We start from the raw sequence: 21,342 nt of genomic DNA, 5'->3' as shown, positions 1-21,342 counted from the left end.
GCCCTCCCTCTCTCTCGCTATGTGTCGCCTTCTGTTCGGTTGTTGCATGGAATGGCAGTCAGGTTAGTGATGGAGGTTTGGAGTTCTACAGCACCGGTTGAAAAGTGACTCCGTTCACTTTGTTAGATTGGTTACCGCTAGGATAATAACGGTAAAACACATCTAGGATGGAGACGGTTGAGCAGCTTGTCTCGTTTAACCATATCCAAATACAGCTAAGTGGAGGCTCGCCTTGGGGGTTTACGCTGAAAGGAGGTCTTGAGCACGGAGAACCGCTTATCATCACTAAAGTGAGTCGTGATTTGATTTTCAGAACTCTCCCACGCGATCTCTTCTTGTGGGATACTATTATCCCACTAGAAGGGATAATGTGGTTCTTGGACGATGGGCCTACATCCTTGAACCAAAATGCAATATGTAATTGCTAGGTTGCATTTCGTCTGTCTACATGTTCAGTCTACATATCCAGTGTGTACTTCTACATAACTGGAAAGTTTGTTGTAACTTAATTGAAGCACTTATAGTTATAGAGCTGGGGTGTATGAAGAAACACGATTGCTGTAATCACTGATACATAAAACGATAAATTAATAACATGAATGTGCACTACCAGTTATTTTTCAGCATAACTGAACCTTGAAAATGCAATTATTATGCTTCTAAATGGTTTTACTCAAATGTCCAGTTAGCAATAGCAAACATGAGCAGACGTAACCTATTCAATTTAGAACTTCACATTCCTTGGCGAAGGCTACTTGTTGTTTTTTGCTTATCAGCTTTGTTAAACAACTTTGTTTATTATCATGGAAAACAATAGTCACCAATTTAGTCACACCTCACAGATATTTAGAAACAAAAGAGATACTATTGTGGTAATCTCTAAGATAATATGCTAAGCTCTTACCTTTAGGCAATGCATTCTAACAAGTTTTTTGTGAATAGTTAACCAAAGTCAATCTGGATCATGCTGGCCTCGCCAGAATGACCGTTTTGTCTTTAGATCTATGTTAGCGATTGTGTGTGCATGTGTGAAACTAAATACACATGCTCAGTAGCTGGCAGACTACCCTGTTGTTTCCATACCAGTAGCCCTACAAATGACATCCAAATTCATGCATTTATTTTTACCCTGGTCTATACAGGACTTTTTTTTTAATGGTTGTGGACTATGTAGTACAAATGGTGGAAGTGTTTTCTGCTGTGATTTTACACACGGTTGAGTGTTAGTGAGTGAAATGTGCTGTTCTGCTTCAGGTCCCTTGTTTTGATAATGTAACTTTTCCTCTGGTTGCTCATGGTATCACTGTGTGGAGTGTGTTCCATATATCCTCATGTCTGCATGTCTCCTTCCAATGATCATTCACTCTCTCTGTCTCTCTAAATGAATTATTGTGAAAGGTGACCTGGGAAATGTTGATTTATATTCATTTAATTTAAACACCTTGTGGTGTAGGCTTCTTTGCTCAAATGGAAACACACATGCACACTGCAATGGGAGACGTTCCTCAGGACATAAACAGACCTAAAAATCTATTTCTCTCTAACCCAGACACATCTCTCTCACCTAAAAGGCATCAGCCAGTTACTCCTCTTACAGAGCATGGGAGGGTGGAATGACAATGTGTATATGTAACTTTACTTACCTCTGCCTGTTGGCAATGAATGATTGTGGTCGGTAGTAGACATGTAGCCACATAGGAACAGATAGGATTGGAATGGAATAGTGTAATGTGTTTGAGAGTCAAGGCATGCAGAAGATGTTATGTCCATCACATGTGTAGCATTCACTAATCATTTAGACCAATCGGGTCAAAGTTTAGTTTCCTGTGTGTGTGTGTGTGTGTGTGTGTTTGTGTTCCCACCATCCCCACCAACACCCCAGATGTTTCACTGTGCTGAGTTTCATTCCAGTCAAAGTGTTGATTTATTTTTCTAAAATGTTGAGGAGAGGACGCATCCTCCAGGGAACACATTCCCAGACTCACCCATCAGAGTCGTGTGTGTGTGTGTGTGTGTGTGTGTGTGTGTGTGTGTGTGTGTGTGTAGGTATAAAGGGGGATCACAGAGGGGGGAGGTGAGGGGGAGAGACCAAATGACCACAGATGGACAGCTCCCATTGGTGGACATTCTTAGAAAGTGGAGCTTGTTGTTATTAGACTGACCATTTGTCCTTACTGATAACACAGATGACCCTTTCCCTCCACCTCCCCTGTGGTATTGTAACAAAGAAGATTGTGTCTCTTTGTCTCTCAATAATAGAATTTCAATTCAATTTAAAAGTTTTTTTTTGGGATCTGAATTATATTGTGATTGTGCAGTAAACATTACACTCACAAACATTTGAAGATGTTATACTGTACTCCTGTTAGAGGTGAAATGGCGCTGTTTGATCAGATAGGAACAAATTCTCTGTCTAGGCTAGCTAGCTAATACCTATACAAAAGATTTTGACCATGCTGTGAATTATTTGCAGAATGTGTGCTCTCAGTGAGCCACTTAGTCATAGACCGGGTCAAGGTGGCCAGGAAGAGGGGTACAGAGTCTTTAGATATGTGAAAAGGGAGCAGATGAGGGGCAAATATGTGAACCTTTGGAGACAACCAGACTGCTAATTTCAAATACACGCATAAATAGCCTCTGCAGTCAAACTGGCTTGTTACTGTGATAAAATCCTCCCACCTCAGAATTCCTGTCTACAGCAATAACCGTTTTAGATGCACATGCCGACAAGAATAAGGGATTTATGTTTGTCTCTATTTAAAGGGACCATGTAAACATTGCAGAATTAATGCTACATATACAGGACCAGTCAAAAGTTTGGACACACCTACTCATTTTAGGGTATTTTTTTAGTATATTCCACATTGTAGAATAATAGTGAAGACATCAAAACTTTTAAATAACACAAGTGGATTCATGTAGCAACCAAAAAAGGGTTAAACAGATCAAAATACATATCATATTGTAAATTCTTCATGGAAGCCGACCTTTACCTTGATGACAAGTTAGTACACTCTTTGCAGTCTCTCAACAAACTTCATAAGGTAGTCCCCTAGAATGCATTTCAATTAAAAGGTGTGCCTTGTTAATTTATGGAATTTTAGGGAATTGATTTCCCTTTTATTGCATTTTGTCACAACACAACTGAACCATGAGGACCCCCACAAGAAAGGAAGACCCATAATTACCTGTGCTGCAGAGATTAAGTTAATTCAAGTAACCAACCTCAGAAATTAACAATTAACTGCACCTCAGATTGCACCTGAATAAAATGCTTCACAGACATCTGTTCTGAGGAGGCTGTGTGAATCAGACCTTCATGGTCGAATTTCTGCAAAGAAAACACTACTGAAGGACACCAATAAGGAGAGGCTGGAAAACGTCCTTTGTTCTGAAGTGCCCAAATTTGAGATTTTTTGTTTCTAACCATCATGTGAGAGACAGAGTGGGTGAACAGATCATCTCTGCATGTATGGTTCCCACCATGAAGCATGCAGGAGGATATGTGATGGTGTGGGAGTGCTTTGCTACTCCCACTTGTGATTTGTTTAGAATTCAAAGCAGTCTCATCCAGCATGGCTACCACACGCATTCTGTAGTGATACACAATCCCATTCCAGGTGACTACCTCAGGTAGCTGTTTGCGAGAATGCCAGGAGCGGGCTTTGGGAACACTTAGTGAAAATGGAGGAAAACACAAACATCAATCCCTTCCAATCCCTACTTCTCTTCCTAACTTCATCCCTATCTCCTACTGAAGCCTCCTCCTATATTCCAGGCTTATTCCTCTAACCCCTTGAGAATCTTGTTCTGTGGTTAGAAAAATATCTCACTCCTTAACCCTCCACCTCCTCCCTCGCTGTCTTCCCTCTCTGCTTTGTCTGCTTCTTTCAAGAGAAGGTTGATAATATCCATACCTCATTCACTCAGCATTGTGGGCCTAATGGTCACTCAAACGCCAAACTGGTCCACGCATTTAACGCTTTCCCCACCCTTACCAGATGTACTGCAGCTAGTAATGGCTGGCTGCCTAATATCATGCCCTCTTGACCCTATTCCCTACTCCCTTTTCTAGACCATCTCAGGAAAACTTCTCCCGTTCTTCACCTCCCTCATCAACTCATAGCTCAGCACTGGTTGAGTCCCTGCGAACGTCAAGATGGTCAGAGTTGCTCCCCTCTTAAACAAACCAGTATTTGTCCCCTCGGATGGCAAAAACTACAGGCCTGTGCCCCTGCTGTCTTTACTTTCCATGACACTCAAGAGCGCTGTCTGCACCCAACTCTCTTCTATCTCTCTCAGAACAGTCTCCTTGACCCTAACCAGTCAGATTTCAAAACGAACCACTCCACTGAGACTGCTCTCATCTATGTAACAGAAGCTCTTCGCACTGGCTCCTCTGTTCTCTTCCTCCTTGATCTATCTTCTGCCTTCGACACTGTGAACTCTACCATCTTACTTTCATCCTTTCTAACTTGTTCATCTCAGGCTTTGCATGTATTACTTGCTACCTGGCAGACCCTTCCTACCAGAAGACGTGGTGAGGATTGGTGTCTGCTGTGCAGTGTCTCATTTACTACTGGTGTTCCCTGAGGATCGGTTGTTGGGGCTCCTAGCTTGTGCAACTAAACCCCTGGAACCCATTCAGAAACCAGTGGCCCTCCTGGTGTTTCCAAGTTCTCCTATGTCACCCTGCTTCTTTACACTCTACACTGGCTTCCAGTTGATGCTCAAATCCGCTTCAAGGCTGTGGTTCTAGCCTATTTTATACAGTAACAAGAGGAGGTTCTCCTCCCTACTTTCAGGCAATGCTCAAACCCTACATCCCTACCCGGACTCTTCATTCAACCACATCTGGTCTCTTGACTGTCCCAACTCTTTTGGGGAAGTCCCATGTAGTCAAAACTCTTCGCTGTCCTAAAACCTGAATGGTGGAACGAGCTTCCATTGGAGGCTAGAATAGCAGCCTCTACCTATCTTTAAAAAACATCTGGGAAAAAAACTAACTTTTTCAGAGAGTACTTTAATAGTTCCACTGCTACCATTTCTGTTTGTTGTCTTTTGTTAACATTTTGTTTTATATTTATTATTTGTATGGTCTTCTATCCAGCACAGACAACTTTTTTTTTAAGTATTTTGATTTACTGTAAGTCCCTCTAGATAAGAGCATGTGCTAAATTACTAAATTGTAAATTCAGAGAGTCTGCAAAGCTGTCATCAAGGCCAGGGATGACTACTTGGACTAATCTATAATATAAATGTCTATTGTTTTTGTTACTAAATGTTTCCATATGTGTTATTTCATAGTTGTGATGTCTTCACTGTTATTCGGCTATAAGGAAATACCCTTGAATGAGCAGATATGATAACTAACTAACGAACACATTGTGACCATAGACCAAGGAGTCTTGTGTTTGTGTTATCATTATGAAATCAGAAAGTGCTGCTATTACTTTATAGTGGCCTATTGTTTTCATTTATTTGTGCTTCTACTTATGCAGCTTCTTAAGTCTAGGAGTCTAGTCAGGGATGGGTGTCAGAACTGTTCATTGATGCAATATTACTATGTCTCAATCTGTCCCTTCTTTTTCTTTCTCTTACTCCCGTTCTTCTGTTTCACTACCATTTATTTTACCTTCATTCCTCTCTCGCTAATTCCTCTGTCTCTCTCTCCTGTTCTTTTTCACCCTGCTCTCTTTTTCTCCCCATAAGTTTTTGCAAGGTATGGAGTCTTGGCCATTTAAGAATATAAGTAAACCCGTGGTCAGTGGTGGGGTTGCAGAGTTTTGGAAGTATTCAAATGTGGATACGTTCTGAAGTAATGAATGGGAATTTATGGGAATTAACAGAAATGTATGGGTTATATGCATTGGCTGTGTTCACCTATATGTGACAGCAGAGTCCCAAATTAACACCAGCCAAGCGCCAAATGCGGGTAGATGACACGTTTGGCGAGTAAATCTAAGACTTCCGATTTTCGTAAATGTTTTTACCCAACGTTTCCCTCTTCTTGTAAGCAGAGCGGCGCTGCTAAGCTGTGATGCGCCTTAACAGAAAACGGAATATTTTTTTGTATATATAAAACCAAGCATAGCGCATTTTCCATTGCGCGTAGCTTACTATAGTACGGGCATCAGAGCAGAGCAACTACGTTTTGACCTGGACGTTCGGTGTATCAAGTTAGCGAGTGAGGTCAGAGAAATGTAACTGGCTTTGTCTGTGCACGTGTTGAACTGTCAGGAAGTGGCTGTCACATTTATATAAATGTAACCATCGTCTGAGCGACCATCCAAGTTAAGAAGCTACCTACCTACCTGTCACAACTCGATATCTACAATGGATTAGCTTTCATGCCAGGCAACATTAGAGATTAAGCAGCAACAATTTGATCTCCGGTTTTCATATGTTGCCTTGAAAAGAATTCCGCGATGAAACGTTATATACATTCCTCCATTCGGCAGCAATAAGAATTCCGATTTTCGTATTTTGCGTTTAAAATAAGTCTGCGATGTGTAACATTTTCTAAGGAAAAACTGCTTCGGGTAAAATATAAATGAAAAAAATTTTTTGATTAATATATTATATAAGGTCAACAATATTATAAGGTCGGAGCACATTGAGAAATATCTGTAGCTTAAGTTAGAGAACCTTCCTACTATAAAAAAAAAAGAAAGAAATTGTTGTTAATTTGCCTTTTGCTCATTAGCTTTGGAGAGGGATTGTGTTATAAAACTGGGACCCTTCTTACAGAAAAGAAATCAACAGTTCTAACAATTAACTTTAATTAAATGAATTAACTCGACATCTGATTGTTGCTTTGTACAAAAAAAACTAATGTTGAATAGTTTATTCTTTATGATCCCCCTCCATAAGCACTTTTAAAAATAAATCTGATGACATGAAGTCTGTCTGGAGACTCAAGTTTAACCTCTGTGGCCTGAATGTCTCACTCTTCAGTGTTTTCTATGTCTAACTCTTGTTGAGATATTTCCTCTCATGCCTCTCCATGGACATCCTCAATGTCCATGTCTTGAAGGTCAGACTCTGATGCCTCAACCTTGTTGAGGATTGCTCTTCATATACTTAACCACTTACTTTGCACTTTTAAAGAGTGTATCTGTATTTCTGTGCCATGATGTCCTGAAATAGATGCAACAGTCATGGTAGTGGGGATATCTTTATCAAAACAAGATAAAGACCTGTTAAGACCTATATTTGCCTTTGTGTATTCCCCCCACACAAAAAAATATAACGTTCATAAGGTAATATTTTCTGGTGAAATTGGGTAACATTTCTAAAATTCCAATTGGAGCATTGAAAGTCAGTCAGTATATTTTAAGGAAGTGAGAATATCTGAAAAACAAAACTGAAATGTATCAAAGATCAAGTAACAATTGTGTATAATTCTTTCATCACTCTAAATGACTGCATTTTTCTGTATGCTCTGTTCTAAGGGGTACAGAAGGTAACTACACACAGGTTCCTGAGAGTCTTTTCTGTCAGGAATGTAATCTTCTTTTTTTAACCTGAACTGTTAAGAGATTGGAGAAGCATCTAGGAAGAAAACAGATACCGCTGTTTTAAAGACGACAATGTCTGCCGGAGGTTACTCGCTCCCTTTTCAAATTAGGAAATACCTAAAGAAAACATGGGTATATGAAGTGTTAAAAGCCTTTATTGTTGACCTCATAGACCACATGGACTCCACTGTCCATCAATTTAGATGTTACGTTCTTTTTTCATTTCAAGTTACTGGCATAGTAAATAAACTATTTTCGCTGGTAAATAGGTTATAATATTCTTAGCCGCTTTACTGTTAGCCGTTTAATGTGAAAACACAATGATCAACACATCATGCAATAATTATTTCACATGCTGCTGTAAATGACTATGGTTGCCATAGGAGGACAAGAAGCTGCATTTTAAGTCTATGTTATGGAGTTAGATGTGTCTCAATTTTTGTAAATATATCTAGAAAATCTGTTCATATATTAATCACAACAAAAAATAGGATTTGTAAAAGTGAAACTATGTTTTGTAAATACAAATATAATCTGTAAATATGTAAACATGTTTCAAAATTATAAATACAGTTTGTGAATATGTAAAAACATATTTCACAAATAAAACACAAATCTGTTGCTTAACATTTACAAGTGTTGACTTACATTTACAGATCAGAATTTTATATTTGTTTTATTTGTGAAATATGTTTTGTGAATATACGCACAGATTTTCTAGATATGTTTACGAATATGGAGACACATCTAACTCCATACTATATAGCCGGTCTTGTTTTGTTACTTGTATTTCACAACTTTCTCCAGATCCACAACAAACTCTAAATGTAATTACCAGAATATGTAATTTCCTTCATGTTATATGAGGACAATGCATGTGTGTGTGTGTGCGCACGCACATGTGCCATTTATTTCAGTAGTGGTGCAAGTACACTTTGTCCGGTATTACATTGCCTTTACCACAGAATGCACAGTAAGGCCTCCAGTCTCAATACCAAAGGGGTTTGTGGGTGTAGAAAATAAAGACAATAAAGTCATTGTAATGTCTTCTAATTCTTTCACTCTTTCGGTACCATTCTCCTTCTCTGTATCTCTCAAATTACTCATCATTTCCCATGGTATAGGAAAATGTTGTTTCATTGTGGTCCCTTGTTCTCATGCTGCAATTTCACTGGTATCACAGGAAGCAATAGAAACAAACACGCACACTCACAGAGGTGCTCCTGGTACTGAAGAGTGAAACATTCATGCTTTTCCCTTCCTCCACCTCCCCCCTCTTTTTAAAGGAACAGTGGAACCAATGAGTAGGAACCAATGTTTTTAGAATGATCAGGGAATTGGGGAATTTGCTTTAGAGGGGTGCAAGGGTTTTTGTTACACATTATAGCTTTGGGGGTTTAATCCAATGCTTATGGTTGCTCGTTACCAGTTCGGCTGTTGGCAGACAGAGAAAGAGAGAGAAGGAGATCAGAATCAGTATCACCTTTAACCACAAAGTAAATGTGAACCTACTCAGAATTTGACTCTGTGGTAGACAACATTATAGCAAATTGGTCGAGATTTGAGGATGGGGAAACATGGTGTGTTGCTATTGGATGGAATGTGTGTTTGGCCCATGTGGCTGTGGTCTTCAGAAAGGTCTCAAGCGATGAAGTGAAGAATACTATAGCCAGCTGGACACTGCTATGGTCAAGTTGGTATAGAAAAAGAGGGGAAAGGACAGAGTGAATAAAAGAGAGGGAGAGATTTTCAACATTTTAGAAGGGCTTTCATGCAATATGAAACGTCTGTTCACATTGCCTAAGCAAGTGTAAAATAAGAGGGCTTGAATTATCGAAAACCCCAGAAATTCTAAGTAGACTTTACACACGCCTAAGTTTCACATAGATAGACATTTCAGAACTTTGCCATAATACTGTTACGCATCTACAGTGTTTTAAAAATATGAAAGGTAAATAAGAATAATAGTTCAGTTTGCAATGTAGTTTTTGCTCCACTTGTTGCCCTTTTCTTAGGTCAAGTCTTACTAGCCTGGCTGATGCAACCCATGTTCCTCACGGTGCTGGGAGAGCTGTGACTCAAAGGATTGGAGGGGAGCTGACTAACTGCATTATTTGCTCAGGAAATATGTACGTTTTGAGAATCTTAACTTGTTATATGCATGGGCAGCACCGCACCTTTCTCATCAATATTCTATGCCATAGATTTTGGAAGTAAACATGACAATTCTATTTTGTGGGGCGGTGCTTTAGTAAAGCATTGATCCTGATTTGTTTGCTTTGAGATTATGCCCTTCCCTTCATTAGCAATGCTTCTTGCAGACAACATCAAAACACCGTTCCTGGACTCTCATGTCAGGAGGATGTCGAGTCAGGTGTCAGCTAGGCTGCTGTGATTTTTCCATTGCATATTTCACCTAATAGATACAGGAGTTTTTCAGTTTGAATTAAAAAAGACCTAAAAGTATTTACGTTCCAGGTTATCACTGCATCACTCAGCACTGTCTATAAAAAAATATTGTTCTTTCAGGAAAACCTATTAAAAGACAGAGATGATTTTTTTTTATTCAAGCAAATGCATTTCTATGGACTGTGGAAAGACAGCGGTGCTCCGCAATATTGTAAAGCAGTAATACTGCTCTGACAAACACTGTGCTGTGTAATGAGCTTCACATTACCCAAAGGCCAAATATCACTTTTAGTAAAAGCTTTTTCCCAAGTTCATCAGGATCTTCTGAAAGATGTCGATTGTGAATTTGAGGTCTCGTGTACAGCTCAAATTCAGTGCATAGATCAACCCAAATAACATTACTTATCCATAGGCTCTGCTTTGTAGGTTGCTGAGAACATCCATGTGTTGCATAATGTTGCAAATCGTCGTTCTTACAACTCCTTTGGTGTGTATGACCTTCATTAGGTTATATGAATACCCTTGTACCATGAACTCTGATAGTAGAGGTGCTGTAGGCATCCGCATGACTTCTGCATTAACCTGAAAATTACAAATTCTTACCGACTACCAAATTAATTATTGTAGCACTTATTGTGCAGTATATCCAAACAGTTTTGATTTATATATTTTTTTTCCCTGTTATGTGCCGCAACCTAGAAAGGGATCTTAATAAAACTAAAAGTAATTTGTCTTTGCTCTTTTTGAACAGGGCAGGCCATCTGTTTTGGATTGAAGCTATCATTGGCTTGTCTTGAACCCCCTACTGCCTTTTGTATGAGATGGTTCGCTCAGTTTTTCTTTCTTGATCATCTCCTTATTGTCCTTTTTTGCACTTCTGTCAAGAGAAAAACACTTCCTCCACGTTTTCTGCGGTTTCCCCTTTCGGGTGTTTTGGACATAAATATATATAAATATATATATATGCCCATTTTTGATACTGCCTTTCACTGACCTTGCCACTTATATTTAAAGTAGTTGACTCAGGCTTCTGGGGCTGTATTCACAAAACATTTTATCTTACCACTTAGAGGCCTCCCAAACAGCAGTAAAAGTTCCTAAGAGTTTCCTCTTAAAACCTATTCACAAAGCTGCTAAGACCAATATTTACTAAGGAATGGGGAGAAATCTTAAGCTAAGAGAGAGGGCGGGGTTGACCCTGTTGATGTTGTGTTCCACGAACAAGCTTACATACTATGCCCACAGTGATTGGCTAATAGGGGAGGGGTCTCTGTCAGTGAGGTAATCATAGCAATCCTGTAGAAGGATGTGTCATGTTGCTATTGAAATAATGATCAAATGTAGGCTGAGTGTTACTGATAAAACAAGAATTATATACTGACTAGTGAAAATATGTTCAGCTAATTGTCAGCCTACAAGTCTGGCAGCTAAAACAAATGCGCGTTCATCTTTTGATGGTGCAATAGTTTGTGCAATTATGTGTCCCATCCATAGCACCAACTACAACAGGGGGTCCAGCTATGGCTTCAGTTTCCGCTTTATTTCTTTTTGTAGTTGGCAACATCAAGAGGAAACTGAATGATTTGTCGGACGATGTAGGGTGTAGAGAGGGCATTTGTTGTTCGATGTAATATTTCACTGACAGATGACCAAAATATACATAGTTTGTCTGTGCAGCATAGCTGCATTTTCCCTGTGGCCACATAGCGTTGTCACAACCTTGATCTCCAGCGTTATTGGGTTATTTGAAGTGACCGCCTTCTTGACTAGATCTACTATGATCATATTACCCTCGCAATTTAGTTGATACCTTTTTAAAAGCTCAGTACTAATAAATGTTGGTAAAATATTGACCTGATTATGAAGCGGATTGCCAGCAGAAGCCCTTTTAAGATTGTGATTTGGTCTTGGTGACTTAGAAGTCCTCATGACTACTCCAAACTTTTCACAGATTGAGGAGTTAGTTTTAGCACTAAAACACTTTGTAAAATACTCTCAGGCCAAATATGTAGGAGTCCTAAAATTTGGTCTGACAAGCCATTGTTTTTAAGAGTTTCTCCTAATTAGGGGCAAGTTCGGAGCTACTTTTAGCCTTAAGAGGTTTTGTGAATGCAGCCCCTGGACTTCCCAGTAGGGCTGCATAAATAGTGCTTTTGAAACATGAAACACTTGGATACAGATAGCCTGTCTAAAACATTGTTGTAGCCTATACCTGTAATGTGAATGATTTGAATGATATTTTGTCCTATATCAAATTAAACAAGAAAAATGCTTTTGAAATTGCTAAGGCAAGACCTTTTGTTTTCTATGAATGACAACAAGCCCTGACCACCACAGGCCTACCACAATTTTGCTGGAGCACCCGCATGAAAATCTGATAACGGATGGACGATGCGTGCCTGTCATCTCATCCACATTTGTTTTTTAAGTTTGCGATTACAATGTTGCACATTGTCTATTATGCCATTTTGCGTATAATTCAATTAATCGTGCAGCCCTACATCCAAGTTGGCCAAGCTTGGTTTGGAAATTAAGGCAGTGTTTCTATCAGTCATGGCCTGTGTGGAATGCTTGCTATCTCTCAAACAAGGATGGGTCTTTATCAAGGCTTTAGCTGCCTCATCCAGTTGGGCATCTTTGTGGTATGTTCTGTATTTGATGTTTTTCTCTGCCACGCCTTCAAGAATTTCTAACTAGTTTTGGGGCAAGAGATCATAAAATCTGCATTTCCTCTTTCAAGTTGTCTCTCAGCATTATATTAAAAGCGAGGCAACTCAAAGACAACTGGCCAAAAACAAGACATTGAGTCAGGAGATTACAGAAGGACAGCATTATTGCTGTAAGATGATGAGATGGAATCATCTGTACCCTGAGGTAGGGCTACTTGAATAGACCTGTAGACCCTGCTGGGTGGGATGACTGGGGATCCAGAGATGGTGTCATAACTGGGTAACTATCACTTTCGGAGCACTTTTATGTATTCGATTTCAAATATGAAAATTGTGTCATTTCACTCTGGACAATGTGATTGCGTCACTCGTGCATGGTTCGGTACATTCTCAAATTACTTTCTTTCAATGTAACGGTTTCTAATTAATGTTAAATCAGACCTTTATGTTAATCTTATTAGATAAAAAAATTATTTTTTTGGAGTCTAAAAACCTTCTCTTTCCTAAGCGGGGGGAGGGTAGGAGAGAGAGAGGGGAAGGTCTTCTTTCCCACACACTATCTGGTAATCGGTCATCCATGGCCTGGTTTTAAGTGTATGAATATGTGTAATTACTTGGTTTGGCCCCTCCCTGAACACACATGCACACATTCACACTCACCTTAATCATTCTTCATCTAGCTTTTGACCACTAGAACAGATACTTCTGATTTGGACTGTTGTCCAGCCACCACTCCAGATCTTACCAAGACCACATTCACAAACATACATTGGCCCTCATTTATCAAAAGTGCGTACACCAAATTTCCAGCGTACACCTGGCATACACCCAAAACCACGGTGACTTTGAGATTTATCAATACGGACGTTGGCGTACGGCACTCTCAAATCCTACGCCAGCTCAGGAGGTGGTGTACGCACGTTTTGAGTTAGTGCGGAAATGCGCAGAAAAAAAAATCCTAACACTGACAAACTAAAAGATATGATATATTATTATCCACTGTAAAAAAAAACAACAACATAATTACAAACTTCAGTGTTTATTTCTGTGCAACATGGACTTCAAGGTTTCATTTGTGTGACATTACCAAAGCATTTGACTTATATGTATTCCTTCAGATGCGAGCCTGTGCGCTTTACATGACGTTTCAGGGTTAGGCCCGGCAGTTGCGCATGGACTGGGTTCAGTAATAAAAGGCTTTAAATTACCAAAATATAATTCAGACTGACAAAATAATAAAAATGACATTCTTCTTCTTTTAAATAATAATAGAAATAATAATAATAACGACATTCTTCTTCTAAATAACAATAAACGTCATTAATAATAAATATCATGAAATAATAAGACGAATATTACAAATTGTCATGCAATTATTAATTTGAATTAATGGTTTTCCACATCAAATCATCATCTTTTATTCCGCTTTTTAAACTGCCAAATGAAACAATTTGATTTCTTTCTACCTCCCTGGTGATCGTCTCAATCTCCACGTCAGATAGGTTTCTCTTTTTTGCCGTCTTCCGTGTGTCCATGGCGTAAAATGAGGGCGTGGGGGAAGCGGAGACTTGAATATATAGGCATAATAACCAGAAATACTTTGTCATTGTTTATGAGGCTTCTTCTTGGGTGTGTGTGTCAACATGTCATTTGTGTGATGACTTCATCCATTAATTTCTGATTGTTAGATTTTAGTTTTTTGTTCTGTGTCCCATAAAAAAAACAGCACCAACACAGAGCAATGTCCCATTCATTGCCCTGGGGAATTGGGATTTCATATTTTGACCTGAGAGAAGTGTTCCCTCTCCTGGCACTTACCACATCCAGCATCATTTGGTCTCTTATCTACAGTAGGGACTGACCAGCACAGACCATAGACCATGCTTAGCTTCAGAGTAATGCGGGGTGCTTTGCTGCTGACCTCAATAGTAAAGTCCAGTTTATATGCATTGTGAGAGATGTGACATGTAGCGTTTCTAATCAAAGTGAGAACTGTGGAAACCAATCATTATTTTTAAGATATCAACAATTCTTTAAGTTACACTCTTAAAAGGTAATGTACCTACTGGCCTTTCCACCATACGGATCAACTGTAGGTTTTTCAAGTAATTGACACTTACCAACACCAATTGCAATCCCAATCAAAGATTTCAGATAAATGATCACAGGACTGTTTTTCCTCTTAAAGATAACCATGTTGGATAACCACAACCCAGTAATGGTAAGAATGTTAACTAACTATTGTTTATGAGACTGTCTCTCATAGACCTCCATGAGATGTGATATGGGTCTGTGTGATGAAGAGGGAGCTACTTCATTGCTGTGGGTGTTAGGTACAGTTTGGCAGTCACTGAGGCAGATTTAGGTTTCTTTTTTAGGGGTTGTGTTATGTAGGGAGTATAGCATGTTTTAGGATTTTGCCTTCATTTCACAATCCCTGTGTTATCACACACACACACACACACACACACACACACACACACACACACACACACACACACACACACACACACACACACACACACACACACACACACATATGTGTGCTGACGCAGATACTGAATAAGGCTTAAAGAACGTTTAACTTAAGCCTGGGGAATGCCACAGTGTGAATGTGTGTTTTCACACACTGTAGACCATGGATCTGAGACAACAGCCAATTGTGGTCTATAGAGATTCTACTTCCCTCCAGGAGACTAAACATGTTTGCATTCCAAATGAAGCCACGTTCCTAATAGAGAGCTAGTCATAGGTAATGCACTGAGGATGGGATAGGAGGTTGTTTGGAATGCATGCATGCATGCATGCATGGCAATGGTTTAATTTGTTCTGATGAATGACTGTATACTTAGGAGAAGGAGAGAAGAGATTGAGAGATGTAATGTAGTAGACAGACTGTAGATTGTGAGTGTGTGATCCTGGTTTTAATAATGTGTATGTACACTCACCTAAAGGATTATTATGAACACCATACTAATACTGTGTTTGACCCCCTTTCGCCTTCAGAACTGCCTTAATTCTACGTGGCATTGATTCAACAAGGTGCTGAAAGCATTCTTTAGAAATGTTGGCCCACATTGATAGGATAGCATCTTGCAGTTGATGGAGATTTGTGGGATGCCCATTAGGGCTGTCAAAATTCCTCAAAAATGACATTTGAATATTCCCTCTAAAAAAACACAATATTCGAACATCTGGTTGCGCATGCGCATTTTGTCAATGACGCGCATGTTGTCAATGACGCGCATTACTTCAATAACAAGACAAATTAATACAAAGAGACATAAATAGACTACCTATACAAGTAGTTAAGTTTAAACATATTTGACAACGTATTATCTACACAAAAACAAGTAAATCAAATGATGACCAAGATCGCAGACCTCACGCTCGCTCGCTCAAGCACTTTCTCTCTCTCGCCCTCACGCTCTCTGCCCAATAATGGTTTAAAATGAACAACAATAAACACATTTTGAATGCTGATCAAGAGTTTTGGGGCCTAGACAACCCGATCCCTGGACACAGAAACTAGCTCTAGGGACGTGGAACGTCACCTCGCTGACGGGGAAGGAGCCTGAGATCGTGCGTGAGGTTGAGAGGTTCCGACTAGAGGTAGTCGGGATCACACTCCTTGAGTGAGGATGGACTCTTCACCACTCTGGAGTTGCCCATGGTGAGAGGCGGCGGGCTGGTGTGGGTTTGCTTATAGCTCCCCAGCTCTGCCGCCATGTGTTGGAGTTTACCCCGGTGAACGAGAGGGTCGTTTCCCTGCGCCTACGGGTTGGGGATAGGTCTCTCACTGTTGTTTGTGCCTACGGGCCGAACGGCAGTGCAGAGTACCCGACCTTCTTGGAGTCTCTGGGAGGGGTGCAGGAAAGTGCTCCGACTGGGGACTCTATCGTTCTACTGGGGGACTTCAACGCCCACGTGGGCAACGACAGTGACACCTGGAGGGGCGTGATTGGGAGGAACGGCCCCCCTGATCTGAACCCGAGCGGTGTTCAGTTCTTGGACTTCTGTGCTAGTCACAGTTTGTCCATAACGAACACCATGTTCAAGCATAAGGGTGTCCATCAGTGCACGTGGCACCAGGACACCCTAGGCCGCAGGTCGATGATCGACTTTGTTGTCGTTTCATCTGACCTGCGGCCGTATGTCTTGGACACTCGGGTAAAGAGAGGGGCGGAGCTGTCAACTGATCACCACCTGGTTGTGAGTTGGATCCGATGGCGGGGGAGGAAGCTGGACAGACTCGGCAGGCCCAAGCGTACTGTAAGGGTCTGCTGGGAACGTCTGGCAGAGTCTCCTGTCAGAGAGATCTTTAACTCCCACCTCCGGCAGAGCTTCGACTGGATCCCAAGGGAGGCTGGAGATATTGAGTCCGAGTGGACCATGTTCTCCACCGCCATTGTCGAAGCGGCCGCTCGGAGCTGTGGCCGTAAGGTCTCCGGTGCCTGTCGAGGCGGCAATCCCCGAACCCGGTGGTGGACACCGGAAGTAAGGGATGCCGTCAAGCTGAAGGAGGAGTCCTATCAGGCCTGGTTGGCTTGTGGGACTCCTGAGGCAGCTGACGGGTACCGACAGGCCAAGCGGACTGCAGCCCGGGTGGTTGTGGAGGCAAAAACTCGGGCCTGGGAGGAGTTCGGTGAGGCCATGGAGAAGGACTATCGGCTGGCCTCGAAGAGATTCTGGCAAACCATCCGGCGCCTCAGGAGAGGGAAACAGTGCCCTACCAACGCTGTTTACAGTAGAGGTGGGCAGCTGTTGACCTCAACTGGGGATGTCGTTGGGCGGTGGAAGGAGTACTTTGAGGATCTCCTCAATCCCGCCGTCACGTCTTCCATTGAGGAAGCAGAGGATGAGGGTTCAGAGGTGGACTCGTCCATCACCCGGGCTGAAGTCACAGAGGTGGTTAAGAAAACTCCTCGGTGGCAAGGCACCGGGGGTGGATGAGATCCGCCCTGAGTACCTCAAGTCTCTGGATGTTGTGGGGCTGTCTTGGCTGACACGCCTGTGCAACATCGCGTGGCAGTCGGGGACAGTGCCTCTGGGATGGCAGACCGGGGTGGTGGTCCCTCTTTTTAAGAAGGGGGACCGGAGGGTGTGTTCCAACTATAGGGGGATCACACTTCTCAGCCTCCCCGGGAAAGTCTATGCCAGGGTTCTGGAGAGGAGAATACGGCCGATAGTAGAACCTCGGATTCAGGAGGAACAGTGTGGTTTTCGTCCAGGCCGTGGAACACTGGACCAGCTCTATACCCTCTACAGGGTGATGGAGGGTTCATGGGAGTTTGCCCAACCAATCCACATGTGTTTTGTGGATTTGGAGAAGGCATTCGACTGTGTCCCTCGCGGCATCTTGTGGAGGGTGCTTCGGGAATATGGGGTCCTGGGTCCCTTGCTAAGGGCTGTCAGGTCCCTGTACGACCGAAGCAGGAGCTTGGTCCGCATTGCCGGCAGTAAGTCAGACTTGTTCCCTGTGCATGTTGGACTCCGGCAGGGCTGCCCTTTGTCACCGGTTCTGTTCGTAATTTTTATGGACAGAATTTCTAGGCGCAGCCAGGGGCCGGAGGGTGTCAGGTTTGGGGACCACACGATTTCGTCTCTGCTCTTTGCGGATGATGTTGTCGTGTTGGCCCCTTCAAGCCAGGACCTTCAGCATGCACTTGGACGGTTTGCAGCCGAGTGTGAAGCGGTGGGGATGAAAATCAGTACCTCCAAATCCGAGGCCATGGTCCTCAGTCGGAAAAGGGTGGCTTGCCCACTTCAGGTTGGTGGAGAGTGCCTGCCTCAAGTGGAGGAGTTTAAGTATCTAGGGGTCTTGTTCACGAGTGAGGGAAGGAAGGAACGGGAGATTGACAGACGGATCGGTGCAGTTTCTGCAGTAATGCGGTTGATGTATCGGTCTGTCGTGGTGAAGAAAGAGCTGAGCCGCAAGGCGAAGCTCTCGATTTACCGGTCAATCTACGTTCCTACTCTCACCTATGGTCATGAGCTTTGGGTCATGACCGAAAGGACAAGATCCCGGATACAGGCGGCCGAAATGAGCTTTCTCCGCAGGGTGGCTGGGCGATCCCTTAGAGATAGGGTGAGAAGCTCGGTCACCCGGGAGGAGCTCAGAGTAGAGCCGCTGCTCCTCCACATCGAGAGGGGTCAGCTGAGGTGGCTTGGGCATCTGTTTCGGATGCCTCCGGAACGCCTTCCTGGGAGGGTGTTCCGGTCCCGTCCCACCGGGAGGAGACCCCGGGGAAGACCTAGGACACGCTGGAGGGACTATGTCTCCCGGCTGGCCTGGGTACGCCTCGGTGTCCCCCCGGAAGAGCTGGAGGAAGTGTCTGGGGAGAGAGAAGTCTGGGCATCCCTGCTTAGACTGCTGCCCCCGCGACCCGGCCCCGGATAAGCGGAAGAAGATGTATGTATGTATGTATGTATCAAGAGTTTTGTGCAAGCAATATAAGGTTGCGACTATTGTCCCAAATATAGCTTGCTTCATTCAGTGATTGAAACAAATATTAACATTAATTGACGTTTCACAGTTGTAGAGTATCCAGTAGAAGTAGATGAATATCTTTCAAACTAATCTTTGTTGACCTGAAATGAAGACAGATTCAGCAACTGCATGGCCTATTTCTCGCTTAAAATGTTTTCAGAAAACTATTTTTGTAAAATACGAGATCGTATTCTCAACGAGCCGCCATGACACTGTTGAAATTCTCGAGTAGCCAGACCCACATCACGCGTTCATCCAATCAGCTGCTGGTCAGGGGCGTGGAGCATCAACCATGGCTGTATGACGTCGAGACATCACGCTTCAGTTGTGTCGGACATATGGATTTGTACCGTCAGGCGCGCTAGCGCGCCCACTCGCAAAGCAGACAGCCAGACAACCTACCTTCAAATGTTTTTTTCCCTTTTTTTTATTTTATTTGAATATTAATTTTCACCTTCGAAATTTGTTTTTTAAAAACTATTCGAATATATATACTCGAATTTAGAATATTCCTTGACAGCCCTAATGCACATCCAGGGCACGAAGCTCCCGTTCCACCACATCCCAAAGATGCTCTTTTTGGTTGAGATCTGGTGACTGTGGGGGCAATTTCAGTACAGTGAACTCATTGTCATGTTCAAGAAACCAATTTGAAATTATTCGAGCTTTGTGACATGGTGCATTATCCTGCTGGAAGTAGCCATCAGAGGATGGGTACATGGTGATCATAAAGGGATGGACATGGTCAGAAACAATGCTCAGGTAGGCCGTGGCATTTAAACGATGCCCAATTGGCACTAAGGGGCCTAAAGTTTGCCAAGAAAACATTCCCCACACCATTACACCACCACCACCAGCCTGCACAGTGGTAACAAGGCATGATGGATCCATGTTCTCATTCTTTTTATGCCAAATTCTGACTCTACCATCTGAATGTCTCAACAGAAATCGAGACTCATCAGACCAGGCAACATTCTTCCAGTCTTCAACTGTCCAATTTTGGTGAGCTCGTCCAAATTGTAGCCACTTTTTCCTATTTGTAGTGGAGATGAGTGGTTCCCGGTGGGGTCTTCTGCTGTTGTAGCCCATTCGCCTCAAGGTTGTGCGTGTTGTGGCTTCACAAATGCTTTGCTGCACACCTCGGTTGTAACGAGTGGTTTTTTCAGTCAAAGTTGCTCTTCTATCAGCTTGAATCAGTTGGCCCATTCTCCTCTGACCTCTAGCATCAACAAGGCATTTTCGCCCACAGGACTGCTGCATACTGGATGTTTTTCCCTTTACACACCATTCTTTGTAAACCCTAGAAATGATTGTGTGTGAAAATCCCAGTAACTGAGCAGATTGTGAAATACTCAGACCGGCCCGTCTGGCACCAACAACCATGCCACGCTCAAAATTGCTTAAATCACCTTTCTTTCCCATTCTGACATTCAGTTTGGAGTTCAGGAGATTGTCTTGACCAGGACCACACCCCTAAATGCATTGAAGCAAATGCCATGTGATTGGTTGATTAGATCATTGCATTAATGAGAAATTGAACAGGTGTTCCTAATAATCCTTTAGGTGAGTGTATATGGCACATCCTAAATGTGATATGGGGGCCAAAAGTCCTGGCAAGTGTCAACTGACAATACAATCCACACAAGGTTTCTTAGCTGGTCCTCGAATTTCTCTCAATGAAAAAGGTTAATTTTGGCATAGAGTTTAGGTTTAAGGTAAACTGTAGGATTGGGGTTAGTATCATTATTAGGGTTAGTTTCATAGTCATTGAGGTTAGGTTTATGTAAGGTTTAGGGCAAGAGAAAATAGGTCCCGATAAAGATAGGAAAACAATTGTGTGCTTTCTTTACCCATAGGTGTAGAAATACTCACTTTTCATTATAATATATTCTAAAGTAATTTCGGGGCTTCAATAAAGTATTTTGTGTGTGTGTGATGTGGGGCTGAGGCCCATTGATATCAAGGGGTAGTCTGTATGCCGTTTGGGGGTGTGTGTGGGTGTGTATGTGTGTTAGAGTGGGGTGTGTGTGTGTGTGTGTGTGTGTGTGTGTGTGTGTGTGTGTGTGTGTGTGTGTGTAATGGTCAATTAGAATTAGAGCTGTGTGTGTTGGTGGTTAGTCGAAATGTAAGACATGTCTCTCTGCAAAGAATCATTCCTCCCTTCTTTAAAAGACAACACTGTTACACACTGAATGTGTGAGTCTCTGTGTGTGTGTGTTAGATGTTTTCACAAGCATGTGGTTATGCTCACATG

General features: G+C 42.2%; 1 protein-coding gene across 1 annotated transcript in view; it reads left to right on the top strand.

Moving 5' to 3' along the window:
• The window catches only part of shroom4 (shroom family member 4), a 69,817-nt gene continuing 48,475 nt past the window's right edge, over window positions 1-21,342 (top strand). The window contains exon 1 of the mRNA XM_034290446.1: window positions 1-290. Within this exon, the coding sequence (XP_034146337.1) occupies window positions 168-290 (123 nt within the window). The 5' untranslated portion in view covers window positions 1-167. The remainder of the gene's footprint in view (window positions 291-21,342) is intronic.

The sequence above is a fragment of the Esox lucius genome, chromosome 24 (genome assembly GCF_011004845.1).
Source record: "Esox lucius isolate fEsoLuc1 chromosome 24, fEsoLuc1.pri, whole genome shotgun sequence".
Lineage (NCBI taxonomy): Eukaryota > Metazoa > Chordata > Actinopteri > Esociformes > Esocidae > Esox > Esox lucius.
This window is presented reverse-complemented; position numbering and strand designations above follow the sequence as displayed.